Here is a 14,554-nt window from a genome sequence, read left to right on the forward strand (position 1 = left end):
AATCTTTAAGCCATTTGGAGATTATTTTTGTGTATGGTGTGAGGGTGTGTTCTAACTTCATTGATTTACATGTGGCTGTCCAGCTTTCCCAACACCACTTGCTGAAAAGACTGTCTGAGTAGTCCATTTTCAATCCACAAATACAGTGTTTATACATGGTTATGATCAGTGAATATATAGTTCTGTATTCTCCTTTTCCTACAAATCATTATAACCTGAATATTTTTCCTACATTACAAACTTTTAGTTAAGAGACAAAATTTTTAAAAGGAACTTTAATATTTACTCCTTTAATTCTACCTTAATTTATTTAATCACTCCCATATGGTTTCATTGTATTCCTGTAAATGATACTGTGCATAAGTGTCCTCATATCTAAGATCCTTTCTTTAAAGTATAGAAAATTATTGACTCAAGGAGTCATATTTTAAAATATGACTATTTTTAAAGTTAGTGATTGCAAAATGGCTGAGGTAATTTATACTTCCAGTGACCGTGTAAGAATGCCCATTCCCTGCGCCTCCTCTGTATTTTAGTGCTGCTGTTCACCAAGCCAAGAACACAAAGTGTATCTGTCAGAGGAAAGGTATATTCATAATTCTAAAAAGGGTATGGGAAGAACAATGAATACTGGCTTTCTTTCATATCTGCCATGCTTTCATTTAAACCTTGGGCACATGGGGTTCTATTTAATTTTCCCAACTGCATTAAAGTACCACTGTTTATTTTTAAAGGCTATGGTTACACTTTCACACTCTGATTAATGGTGAATTCAACTAAGTTGAAGTTTTGGAGTTATACCCAGGGGTAAGATTAACTTTAAAAATAAAAAGAAGAAAAGTAGAATGATCTGAAATAACAAGCCCCTCAAAACTAATGATAGCATAAGAGCTCAAGCAATTAACAGTTAAAAATATAGAATCCCTAAAAGAAAGGAAAAAACCTGCTCCTTACCTGATTAAAATGGTCAGCTGCAAATTTTCTAATGGACTCAATGTCTTTCCTTTTTAAGTATTTCTGATGAAAGAAAATCAAAGTAAACTCATCAATATGACACTTAGCTTCACAAACATGTTTATGAAATGAAATGGGAAACAAATATATTTTGTGTTTTTCCATCACAATAATAAGATTCAATAAAGATTTAATTTCTGTTGTCAAATGACAAAATTTTAAGCCTTGTTACAGGGTGTCTTTTTTTCTAATTATGCAGGTCTTATTGGAAATAGCTGTGAATGTATTCCACAGAAGACTGTGTAGCTATAATATGTTCAAAATGAATCTTTGCAACTGAATTGTGAAGGATCAGTAAAATCAATAAGAGGATTCAGAATTTGATTATTTCAAGTCTCTTAAAATTCTTTATATCTTACTTTTCTAAATTATCTCAATGTGTTTCTAAGTGAGACATTATGGCTATCATCATCACTAATCATGGAGCACTTAATTAGGTATGGGAGATATAAAAAAGGTGAAAACATGGTTCATGACCCTGCAGTCCTTATAATCTACTTGGGAAAGAATTGGACATACTCCAATTGGGGTAAATAATAATAACAAGCAATATATGTTATACCGAGCTTACCCAAACACATTCAATATGTCTGGACTAGAATACAGACACCAAATTACTTTCCACTGAACATATGAAGTGAAAAAAAAAGTAATGAGACTGAATTCTTATCCCCATTTTAAATATACTAATATGCTTATGTATCCAACTGAATAGCCTTTCAAAATAGTAATCTTATTCAAAATACTTTTAGAACTCTTCTTAAATTATTTTCAAAGCAGGTGTACTAACTACAGAAAATAGACATGCCCCATTACTTAAGAGTCCATGCTTACCCAACCCAACCCAACCATTCTTTCTCTCTCCTACCCTCATTTCCCTTCCTTTTGCTTTTCATAGCTCCACCTCCTTTCTCTTCCCATTATTAATGCAATAGACCCCAGAGCGTCAGAAGACCAAGAACCAACACACAAGGGCTATGCTGGAGCTGGTATGGGGCTGGGAGCTGTTGGACAAACTGAGGCTGGAGACAGAATAGGAATACTATTTTATACTCATCACTGGTGGAAGTAAACCCAAATGAAGTACAGGAGAACTTTACAGCATTATTTAAAAGGAAAAATAAAAGCTCTAGATCTCGAGAGTGTAAACTCATATTCATAAAGTTTTATCATTTTCTACATATAGTTTGAGACACTCTTAGACTTTATATGAAAAAATGCATTTTTATTTAAAGAATTTTTCTTTCTAAAGTTTAAATGTACCAATGTTGAACATATTTAATTCCCAAATATATATTTTAGAGAAAATATAGAATTGTGCTCTACTTACTTCTCCTTCAGGGATACATATGGCTTTGATGGTTCCTTGGGGTTTACTAAGCACATCTTGAAGAAATCCAACCTCTGTGTTTCTGAACATATCACTGATATCTACAATCTGGAAAATGGATAACAGGAAAAGGTAATTAAACATGAAGTAATGTTTACCTCAAAATCTTTTTAAAACAAACAAATTTATTTATTTATTTATTTATTTATGGCCGCATTTGGCTCTTCATTGCTGCACGCGGGCTTTCTCTAGTTGCGGCGAGCAGGGGCTACTCTCCATTGTGGTGCATGGGCTTCTCACTGCGGTGGCTTCTCTTGTTGTGGCTTGCGGGCTCTAGAGCACTGGCTCAGTAGTTGTGGCTCACGTGCTCTTGAGTGCAGGCTCAGTAGCTGTGGTGCACAGGCTTAGTTGCTCCATGGCATGTGGGATCTTCCCAGACAAGGGATCGAACCCGTGTCCCCTGCATTGGCAGGTGGATTCCCAAGCACTGTGCCACCAGGGAAGTCCCTCAAAACCTTTTACAAACAATATTTTAAAGAGGAAAGTACGTCTTGTTAATGTTTATAGAGCACATTCATAGAGTGTTTACCATGGGCTGGGCACCATGACAAGTGTTAATGTACTAATTATTCATTAGTAATAATTCATTTCATCTGCACAACAAGAGTATGAGGTAGGCCCTCTTATTATCCCCATTTAATAGATGAGAAAACCAAGGCACAGAGAAAGAAATGACTTGCCCAAGATAACACAGCTAGTAAGTGGCAGAGCCAGAATTTAACTTAAGCAGTCTGACTTAAGAACCACCATTTCATATTACAAAAGAAGAAACAAGGAGTAGTCAAGCTGGCTGCTGTAAATAGGCAGAACTTTTTTGTGTGCTGTTTTTTTCATTCTGAGAATTGAGCACTGCCTATTCATGGACCGAGCAGAACTCAGTTCCTAAGGAATCTGCACTGAGAACTGAGATATAGAAATGTCACCAGCATTACAGTGATGAAGGGCTGTTGCTGTCTAAGAGCAACAGAGGCCTGCTAAGGAAAACTGCTCTGTGTAAGTTCTACTGTTACCCTTAGTTAAATATGTGTAGATCTTAACAATGTGAATAAACGTTTCCATATGTTTGAGCTCTTTATAGACCAGGGAAAAAGAATAAATAACTCTTAATCATCTGTCTTCCAAGTGCCATTTTAGCTTAAGAAAAATTCAAGAGGAAAGAACAGTTTTTTTTTTCCTTTCAAGTTACCATTCATATCCATGTAACTAATAACTTGTCAGTAATAAAAACGTTATAGCAAGAACCTTGCTCTTGGAAATGAATCTCGGAACACAGTAGGTAGAGAAAAGGTACTGTAAGGCTAACAAGCTATTATTCTCTCCTGCTGTAGCTGGGTAACAACAAAAAATATGATATAACAGTGTGTGTAACTGGTTGTAAACATCAAAGTGGTTCAAAAGACTATAGGACTATTTGGGGTCAGAGTCTTGGAAAAGTGAAGAAAAGTACCTTCATCCCAAAGCGAATGTCAGGTTTATCAGTTCCATAGCTGGCCAATGCCTCAGCAAAAGTCATAGAAGGAAAAGGAACCACCACAGGATCTTTGTCACTGGGCCATGAATACTGGAGCAAACCCTCAATTAGACTCTGGATGCCAGTCTGTTCTACAAAGGACATCTCTATGTCAATCTAAAACCAAAGCAACATATGGAAACTAACTTGAAGAGCCACAATATTAGTATATACATACATATTTATATATTTCTCTTGTTTCAAATTACCATTGGATTCTGTTCTTAATACATGGGGGAGCAGGTTAAACATTACTGTACATCTAATGCTTTACATACATCAAACTGTTAGTTCCCACAACTATCTCATGGCTTAAGGCTCAGAGAGGCTAAGTGACTTGCCTGAGTATGTTTACATTACATTTGATCTTAGGTCTGTCCAACTCCAAATCTCATGGTTTTTGTGCTGGTTACTGATTTCTGTGCCATACTAATTAATATGATATCATACAGAAACTAAATCCTAATAGCTTTGATGACGTTGACCAGATAAATAGATTAAATATCAACATACAGAATTGTCTGTTTTAGTGCACAAGAGATTTTTTTAAAGAACTTTGTCATATCATGACCATTAAAACACTGTAGGAATCTGTCATTCCTTAGTTTATGACCATATTCTTTATAAACGGATCAAAAATTAAATAACTAATGCCTCAACTGCAGGTTAGTTTAATTAAATATCTGATAGATAAAATGTAATGGGGGCTTCCCTGGTGGCGCAGTGGTTGAGGGTCCGCCTGCCGATGCAGGGGACACGGGTTCGTGCCCCGGTCCGGGAGGATCCCACATGCCATGAAGCGGCTGGGCCCGTGAGCCATGGCCGCTGAGCCTGCGCGTCCGGAGCCTGTGCTCCACAACAGGAGAGGCCACAACAGTGAGAGGCCCACATACCGCAAAAAAAAAAAAAAAAAAAAAAGTAATGAGAAGTATATATAATTCCTGTCCTGGTTTTGACATTCTTGGCTGTAGCAAGGCTGAATCAGTAAGAGATGAGTGAATATAACTTAGTACCTGAGTAAATTCGGGCTGTCTGTCTGGTCTTGATCCTTCATCTCGATAACATCGGGCAACCTGAAAATATCTACAATTGGAAAATAGTGTTAATTGAGTCAGGATTCTAGAAACACACACACACTTTCCCCAAAAGTTCCTGGCAATGCAGGGTATAAAATAATAATGATACTAAAAGGTCATAAGAAATTTAAAAATTCTTTATGATGCTCTAATCTAATCAGATACATAGTTGACCCATGAGAAATTAACTGCTCAATATATTGTCTTACAAATATACAATGGCACCTTTGGATATTCATATATTAGACTGACATGCAAGGCAGTCCATGCTTCTTTATATACACTCTTTTGCTTCAGCCAAATTGAAATACTCACTGCTCCATGAATACACTTGAGCTTTCCTGTGCTATGCCATTCCAACTCTCATCTTCATCTGCTGAAATGCAGCTCTGTCCCAGAAGGCCTAGTTCCCAAAGTTTTTAATATTTCCCAAAATAATATAATTTCAAACCTCTTAATACAACTAATTTGCAATGCTCAACATACTTATTTTTGATTTACATCACAGTTGATTTTAATATACTATTTTGTCTTACTAGATTCATTAGCTCCTTGAGAGCAAAACCTATTCTTTTTTAACCCCCTACCCCATCTACTAGCATAGAGCTTTGTACACGATGGTCACCCAATAAATCTTTACATAAAGACTACACATTTTTAGGGTATTTTACAAGTATTTTCCAAACTCTCATATATTTTCAAACCTTCTTTTAAGAGATTAGACAATTTTGTGTTTCCTTTTCCCCTTTCTTCCCCCTCTTTTCCTTTTCTGACCAGTACTATCATAAAGAAAGCTCACCGGTCTAAACCACCAATCATCAGAAGCTGCTTAAACTGCTGAGGACTCTGAGGGAGAGAATAAAACTTTCCAGGTTCCCTGGATGGTACTACAAACTCTTTTGCACCCTTTGAATGAGAGAGAGGGAGAGCAGAGATATTATTAAAAAGCAAATTCAAGAACTGGTAGAAGTCAATACTTCAGTTCATCAATGAAATCAACAAAAGAGCAAAGTTCCCACAATGACAGATCATTTCTTGCTCATCCTTTAGTCCCCAAAAGGCTTGCACATAGTAGGCTTTAAATATTTGTATACAAAGTATTAAATGTATGCTTGTTGAAATGAATGCCCAATTCTGTTACTAGCTAAAAAGGATTTTGTGCATCAATTCCTATTCAAGTAATTCCTAACTGCTATTCTAAATTTAAACTATAATTTTATAAGTCCATAGACTGTATAAATATCAGTGTTTGAAAATGTCAGTTCTTTTGTTTGTTTTTTTTACATCTTTATTGGAGTATAATTGCTTTACAATGGTGTGTTAGTTTCTGCTTTATAACAAAGTGAATCAGTTATATATATACATATGTTCCCACATCTCTTCCCTCTTGCATCTCCCTCCCTCCCACCCTCCCTATCCCACCCCTCTAGGTGGTCACAAAGCACCGAGCTGATCTCCCTGTGCTATGCGGCTGCTTCCCACTAGCTATCTATTTTACGTTTGGTAGTGTATATATGTCCTGTCTCACTTCGTCACAGCTTACCCTTCCCCCTCACCATATCCTCAAGTCCATTCTCTAGTAGGTCTGTGTCTTTATTCCTGTCTTACCCCTAGGTTCTTCATGACAGAAAATGTCAGTTCTTAATGAACAATGGATTTATTTTTAATGAACCAATTCATTATTGATTTGTAGCTATAAACCTCAATGGAAAGAAAATGATGTAGGATTAAAGGATTCTGACTAAAAGTACTGACCCATATAATTTGCTCAACTCTTAAAATACCTAGTTAGTGTGAACATCCTAAGGCAGTAAAATAAATAAAAGAAATAGAACTAAGGGAATATAAAAGCAAAGTGGTCCAGTTTCATAATTAACAGGACATTTTCAGTAGGCTGATTTAAGGAATATACATACCCCTGGAGTCCTTTTAAATAATGTTGGTGTTTCTATATCCACAAACCCTAAAAAGAGAGAAATATCAGAATTTAATAGATGGGAATTTACCAAATATGATGTCTACAATACAGTCCAACAAATCTGAGGCTACCCTTTAATTAGGAATTTTGACTGAAATAAGCTACGAAGCATATTGATTCTGGTTTCTACAAACCCAAGAGGGAAGCTGAAGATTTTCATAAAATCCTATTCTGTTCATAAAGTTGGTAATTTTGTAATGAAATAATTCTGTTTGATAGATTCTTGTGTACTGAACTGTTATGGTTTTCCTTGTGTTCTGCTAGTGTAGCAAAAATAACACAAATATAGTAGAAAAAAACCTAGGACTGACTGAAGAGTCTAGTTTCATTCACATGACATTTCTGAGCTCCCAGCAAATGATGTACAAGCATGATAAAGAATTAAGACAATTTACAGATAACAACCAAAGGGCTGGTCCACCTTCAACAGTGATGGTAAATACTTAGACAACATTAACAGGCACTATCACCTCTAAAAGGCTGTATTTATGACCCAGTAGGGAACTAAATTATGTTTTATGTTACTAAATTATGTTCTAGGATAAAACACATGGAAATTACTGTTTCTTCCCTTACCATGTAGATTACAGAGATATTCCCGCATTTTCATGACCATCTGGGACCTCAGTCGCAGGTTATACTGCATTTGGACACCACGCAAATCTAAGTAGCGATACCGCAAACGAAGAGCCTCTGTTTTCTAAACAAATTTAAAGATTTTTGTTTAAATATTTTTCAAATATTAAAAAGATATTAACTTTAGATACAGATTGTGAATTTTCAAGAACTTTAGCTCTACCTTTAGCTTCCACCATTCGTGCACACACACCACCATCCTTAATTCCTATGACCTCTAGGCTTGTTACTAGCATAGATTTTACATTTTTCAGTGAACCACACTTCACTGACTGAAATTTGCCTACCTTACTAAACATTTATTCATTCTTTTTTTTCTGCCTTTTTTCTTTTTGACCACGTGGCTTGCAGGGTCTCAGTTCCCCGACCAGGGACTGAACCCGGGCCATGGCCATGAAAGCCCGGAATCCTAACCATTAGGCCACCAGGCCACCAGGGAACTCCCTACCCATTCAATTTTAAGCCTGGAGTTTTATCCTGAAAAAAAAAAAAAGATTTCAAAGATCATTAGAAAATATATACCAGGGCCAAAAACAGCCACAACTTTATGACCTGGATGGGACGACAAGTTTAAGAAATGCAAGCGAACAGCAGACGAATCTCTACAGCTGTACTAGTAGGAACACAGTGATAAGGTCTGCTTATTTTCAAGGCTGGAATTCTCTGCACCCCTCCTGTGCTGACAACCTTTTTTAAAAAGTCCTTTTCCCTGGAACAGCTTATTTCTTTGATACTAGAAATAGAAATAAAAGAACTACCTGTCATTTCTCTTTCTAAAAGCTTAGAGCTGGTGGAAAACTGCATATTTCCTTTTCTTCCCCACAACAAGGTCAACTCTGTAATTATACTGCTTTTTCTAATTAAAATATTAAGGACTGGGAACTCAACTGTAAGACTAAGTGGCCATGCAATTAAAAAAATCCTTTATAGATTAGTTTATAAATTAGGTATATATAAGTCTACAACTGTAGACAATTGTGACAAAGCTGAAAATTAGCTGGGCTTACATATCCAGTGCTGTCTAGCTTCCTCAAAGAACATCCTAAATTACAGTAATCATATTTATATGCCTTATAAACATTTTATCACTGTTAGAGGCTTAAACTTAATATATACAGGATCTCCCATGCCATGTGGCCATTTCTAAGGTAAACATAAATTTCCTCTCAAAATGTAAAACCATAGCAACAAAAAAAATGGAACAAAATAACACCTAAGTCTTAAAGACAACCTTGTTTCCAGCTGTCTGAAAAAACATTCTAGGTGTTCAGGAGCTGCAATAGCTTAAAGAACTGTTGATATTTAAGAACAGTTCACCAGGAAATTGTAAAACTAACAGAATAATTCATAATATAGCTATAACATGCTTAATTTTGTAGAAGTTAAACTTTTTCTTTAAAAAACTCTGAAAACACTTTACTGGTTATCAACATTTTCTAGATACTCTATTTTATTAGTAACAGAGGATGGCACCTTCACAAAGTCCTTAATTTCAAAGGGCAGCTTCTTGCAGGAATTCAGAAGTTTAGCTGTTTTAACTTTGATTTCAATCTCACCTGTTGGCATTTTCTTAAAGAGAGAAAGAGAGAAAAGACCTATTTTAAAAATCACTCATCAGGACATGTACACAATGAATATTTATAAAACACAAGCATTTATTTACATATGTAAAACACGGGGTGCTTATAGTGTATAGTTTAAAACATAAATGTCTGTGTACGACTTTGACATTCTTATGTATATCTGTGGCTGATGAGCTCATTACCAAATGACTTAACATGCATATTTACATAGGTGTTTATGTTTGCAGTGAAGATTTTAAAATCTGTAGGTTCATTTGTAGAACCTGCAGAGCTTTAGTGCTGGATATCTAATAGATACTCAGTCGCTGTTGCCTGAATGTGTTGACAGACAGTGCACATGTACACAGGTAAAATTTAAATAGACAGTTTCTAAATTACTAACTGGATTCTCTTGTCCTGGAGGTCGGGAAATTACTGTCCCGGACACTTGCACCACAGATTCCATGGGGGCTTCACATAAAATCTTCTTCACAGAAGCAGCCGACTACAGAATAAGAGGGGGAAATAGTTCCAACAAATAAATGAACTTAAAGGACTCTGCAGCAACTGTAGATTATGGCTTAGAAAAATGTTAATACTCATAGCTTAATTGCAATAAATACTGGGGCTTCTCTTAATGACTTTATTAAAGAATTTGGTAAACTGCATCCCCATTTTGACTCCGTATAATACAGCAAGTAAAACTATTAGTTAAGAATTAAAAATTTTTTTCCTTAAAGGAAAATAAGGAGAAGAATGATTAATGCAAACAATTCCCACATACTTTAAAGGCAACTGTCTCCAGGGTTAGCCTTAGAGGCAGTTAAATCCAAGAGCAATAATGGAGTCCAAAGTGAAGGAGTTCTCCTGGGTTAGCTATGCTCATCTCTGCATCCTGATCCCTGAAAGATAACCCATGGCTCTTTACTTACTTCAAACATTAAAAGCTGAGTAAATCTTATTTTTCTCAGGTGTACAAACATTTGTAAATATTACCAAAATAGAAACCAATGATGTTCAGCAAGCATGATGAGAGCTCTTAATTTTATCTAAATTTAATGGTAATTATTTTTTGAGTAGGTAGTACCTTCACATAGCTCAAATTCAAAGGGTATAAACAGATCTACAGTGAAAAGTCTCTCTCCAGCTCCTTAATTCCCCTCCCCAGAGATACCCAATGTTATGTGTACTTCCAGGGACAGTTCATAACATACACACACATACACATGCCCTTTATAGTACAGATAATATCACTCTACATGCTCTTCTGTGTCCCGTTTTTATATCTAACAATATACCTTGGATTTTTTCCCTATTAGTACATAATAAGCTTCTTTAGTCTTTTCCATAGCTGTAAGGATGTACATTATTTTTTACACCAGTCTTTTATTGGGGAACATCTAGATTGTTCTTTCTTTTATTTTTAAATTTTATTTATTTATTTATTTATGGCTGTGTTGGGTCTTTGTTGCTGCAAGCGGGCTTTCTCTAGTTGCGGCGAGCGGGGGCTACTCTTCATTGCAATGTGCGGGCTTCTCATTGCAGTGGCTTCTCTCATTGTGGAGCACGGGCTCTAGGCACGCAGGCTTCAGTAGTTGCAGCATGTGGGCTCAGTAGTTGTGGCTCACGGGCTCTAGAGCACAGGCTCAATAGTTGTGGCACACAAGCTTAGTTGCTCCGCGGCATGTGGGATCTTCCCGGACCAGGGATCGAACCCGTGTCCCCTGCATCGGCAGGCGGACCCTCAACCACTGCGCCACCAGGGAAGCCCCCATTACATTTTATCTATCAGATATTTAATTAAACTAACCTGCAGTTGAGGCATTAGTTATTTAATTTATAACATTAATTAATTAATAAATAACAATTCTGTGTAGCTTTAATTCATATTTCTCTGCCTATGAGTGAAGTTGGGCATATTTTCATATGTCTACAGACATATAGAAAAATAGCCACTTATATATTTTTTCTATAAATTTTATGTTCATAATCTGCACTCATCATTCTAGTGGGTCACTGGTATTTTTTTAAAAAAAATTTAATTGATTTGTAGTAGCCTTTAGGATATTAGAGAAATTAGCCCTTTGTCTGTGACATGAATTGCACATATTTTTTCGCAGTTTGTCATTTGTCTTAATGTGGCTTATGGTAGTTTTAATTTTCATTAACAGTAAACTTCTTAATTTGAAACCTTAAACATACTTATCCAACATGCTTCATTTATTCTAACCACAGCATCAAAGAGGCTTGGAGATAACAGGAGGAACCTTCTATTACCTCATCCTGAGGAATGATAACTTGAACAAGCCCATGGAAATCTCTTAGGACCAGGAAGATGTTTTGCCTGATTAATGAAGAAAGTGAACATATTAGGATAAAATCTTTGAGACCAAAATTTAAGCAGGCAAAACAAATTAAACAAATAAAAAACCCATGCAATTTCACATGTTGCTTTTTTATAATAAATAATATGCATTCATAGTTATATTTGTGTAATTATCTTGTAGCTTATTAATGAAAAAACTTTTTCGTTTACAATTTCAACTTTTAGTAGCTATACGTACAGCTTACTAATGCTATCCAGATGGCTTATTAATGAAAAGGCAGATTTTAAAACTTAAAAAATGTTATTGGCTTAAGTCTTTATAAGAAATTTGAATTAAAATTGGAAACTTTCCATATATTAAAATCCAAAGGTAATATTTTAGCATATTAGAGACATCTGATTCGTCATTTTTTAAAATACGGCAATATAAAATCTTTTATTTTCCTAAAAATAAGATGTAATCTAAAATTTTCTAAAAGAGGTCCAGTACTAACTTAATACCTCTATAAGCCATCAAAAGGTCCCCCAAATCCCAATATTTTAGCATTCAACCAACATTTCTCATACAGTTCTTAGTACCATGAAGAGGTACAGAAAGCCTCCTCAGATTTTCCTTCAGGAGATAAAAGTCACCAAATGTATGGGTCAAATATCCACCCATTTGGGACATATTCTTTAGGAAAATCACTCAATCTATGTATTTTGGATCTCTTCATTGTGAATTTATGTTCCATTCAAGTATGTTCTGGAATATAGAGATGAACAACAATAATAATATGTCCTCTAACATTAAGGAATCATTGTTCATGTTTTTAGGCTTTTTCTGTACCTAAATTTAGCAAAAACTATGCTTTTTTATGCTATGGAAGCTTACCAGCTTACCCAATTACTGGTCCTAGGAACTCTTCAATCTTAGTAAACCTAGGGACATTTCTGTCCCTTGGTAGATCACACTTATTATACCCTTCAACAGATGTTACTGGTACTTACTGAGAGTGACACTGTTTGAGTCTTTGAAAACAAAAACAAAACTGAAAATTCAATGACTTCTGAGACTCCTACAGGAGTTGCAAAGCTTTTATTCTTCTGACTCGTTAAAAATTAATAGCAGTTTGAAATTGCCTTAGGAAAACCACCATCGTGCATACTTAAACCACCTGCCTCTATCTACCTTCGGTACTGAATCCATCCACACAAGGTGACTTCTTGGCCTAAGTGAGAAGGACGCAACTCTCCACACGTGTTGGTCCGGGCAACAAAACTACTGAGTTCTTAAAGAAACGAAAAAAAAGTAAGATTAAAAAACATATCATTTGCACATTGTTTGAGAATAGACTCTCAAATCATACCATCTTTTTTCATGTCAATGGATGAAATTTATAAAGTTGAAGAATGTAATCACTCACTATTAAATTTACCTGCAAATGTGTCAAAAGCCATGTGAATAGCTGTCTTAATGTAAATTTTTGCCTTGTGTTAAGAATATAAATATTTTTGGGCCTCCCTGGTGGCGCAGTGGTTGGGAGTCCGCCTGCCGATGCAGGGGACACGGGTTCGTGCCCCGATCCCGGAGGATCCCACGTGCCGCGGAGCGGCTGGGCCCGCGAGCCATGGCCGCGGAGCCTGTGTGTCCGGAGCCTGTGCTCCGCGACGGGAGGGGCCACAGCGGTGAGAGGCCCGCGTACAGCAAAAAAAAAAAAAAAAAAAAAAAAAAAAAAGAATATAAATATTTTTGATCACCCAGCATCTGCATTAACCTAAAACGCACTCTTCGTACGTAATAGTGCACATTTCTTCCCCAAATGAAATAGGATCTTGGGAATTTCATAAATTTGATGATGCAGTAACTGGTTTTAGTATGAATCTAGAGTGAAATAGTCACTTGTACATTTGAAAACCCTATTTAAAGTATTCTCAAGTATGAAAGAATTTTTTAGGCTTCTTATTCACAGCATGAGCTTAATGAATAGCCTATTCATGTGGTTACTTTTCTGCTCTTTTTAAATTCCAGGGAGAAAACTACATTATAAGAAATGAAGAGGGTGAATGATGTGCTTCTACCCATAAAGCTATCCAGTCGAGACTAGGGGAAAAATGGAATAAGCACTCTTGCTGCAGAGAAAAGGAGGAAGGGCTGGGCTGTTCAGAGGACAAACCTCTTCACTACATTCACCTGGAATTCTCCTCTGTGAACTCAGTACCAGACTTCGGGAGAAAGAACCCCAGATCAGCTGTGTGGTCCTTCTAGTGGGTCTGGATAAACCCCCGTACAGCCGACTTAACCAACAGAACATGTTAGAGCCGCAGGATGGCGAGACGCTCAGGAATCTCACGCTGCAGGTGTTGGATGGCGGTCAAAAGTCAGTTTTGGAAATACACACAAATCCCTTAAAATGTTAGGAGTTCCCACTCTCTTATATTTAAGCCCTTGTCCGCTGAACATTCAAGAGCTCGTGTCGGCAAACTAGATAAATCTGTAATCTGTCTTTGGGGTCTTTGGGGAAGTTGGGTAGGGGAAAGACCTTTTAAAATCTTTGTCCCCTCTCAACGCATCCGTTTCACTTCTATTAACAAACAAAGCTTCGGCCTGAAGTGACAAGCGTACGATTCCATACAGCAGCCAGCCAAGGTGGGACACCGCGGCCACGCAGAGGCAGCATGGGGCCGGTCAGCAGGCGCACGCCCTTCCCATCCTTCCACGCTTCCCCGAAGGTTCCTGCGGGTAGAACCGGAAAACAGGGAGGAAAACCAGCCCCGCGTTTCAAATCTCCCAAACCTGGTGGCCGACCTCGGTTCTTCAGAAGGAGGAATGCAAGCAAATCCAAAATGTTTCTAGGGCCCGAAACCACACACAGATCGCCGCTGGGAGCCAAGCACTCCTTAACCCACCCCACGAACAACCAAGATTACGGTGGAGGGAGTCAACCAGTCAGAACACAGGGAATGCCGCCATCTTTACTACGGGCGGAAATTTGAAGGACCGCTTAGCACCGGTAGAAAAGCGCGGAAGATTAACACCCCGCGATTAGGAAAGTAGACGATAATGGTTAGAGCGCTCCCGT

The 14,554-nt window shown here is 37.0% G+C and overlaps 1 protein-coding gene across 4 annotated transcripts in view; it reads right to left on the reverse strand.

The window, feature by feature from the left end:
* The window catches only part of DARS2 (aspartyl-tRNA synthetase 2, mitochondrial), a 28,699-nt gene extending 14,263 nt beyond the window's left edge, over positions 1 to 14,436 (reverse strand). For 2 of the 4 annotated variants that reach the window (XM_060091240.1, XM_060091242.1), the window contains exons 1-12: positions 13,666 to 14,436; positions 12,664 to 12,763; positions 11,444 to 11,510; positions 9,570 to 9,671; positions 9,078 to 9,173; positions 7,545 to 7,668; positions 6,907 to 6,953; positions 5,790 to 5,896; positions 4,928 to 4,997; positions 3,852 to 4,031; positions 2,345 to 2,452; positions 955 to 1,017 (exon numbers count right to left, since the gene is read on the reverse strand). In XM_060091240.1, coding sequence (XP_059947223.1) covers positions 955 to 1,017; positions 2,345 to 2,452; positions 3,852 to 4,031; positions 4,928 to 4,997; positions 5,790 to 5,896; positions 6,907 to 6,953; positions 7,545 to 7,668; positions 9,078 to 9,173; positions 9,570 to 9,671; positions 11,444 to 11,510; positions 12,664 to 12,763; positions 13,666 to 13,786 — 1,185 coding nt within the window. In that variant the 5' untranslated portion in view covers positions 13,787 to 14,436. The remainder of the gene's footprint in view (positions 1 to 954; positions 1,018 to 2,344; positions 2,453 to 3,851; positions 4,032 to 4,927; positions 4,998 to 5,789; positions 5,897 to 6,906; positions 6,954 to 7,544; positions 7,669 to 9,077; positions 9,174 to 9,569; positions 9,672 to 11,443; positions 11,511 to 12,663; positions 12,764 to 13,665) is intronic. The other 2 variants (XM_060091243.1, XM_060091241.1) reach the window with 2 other exon arrangements.
* Positions 14,437 to 14,554: the final 118 nt, after the last annotated feature.

This window comes from Mesoplodon densirostris, chromosome 2 (genome assembly GCF_025265405.1).
Source record: "Mesoplodon densirostris isolate mMesDen1 chromosome 2, mMesDen1 primary haplotype, whole genome shotgun sequence".
In the NCBI taxonomy this organism is placed as follows: Eukaryota; Metazoa; Chordata; class Mammalia; order Artiodactyla; family Ziphiidae; genus Mesoplodon; species Mesoplodon densirostris.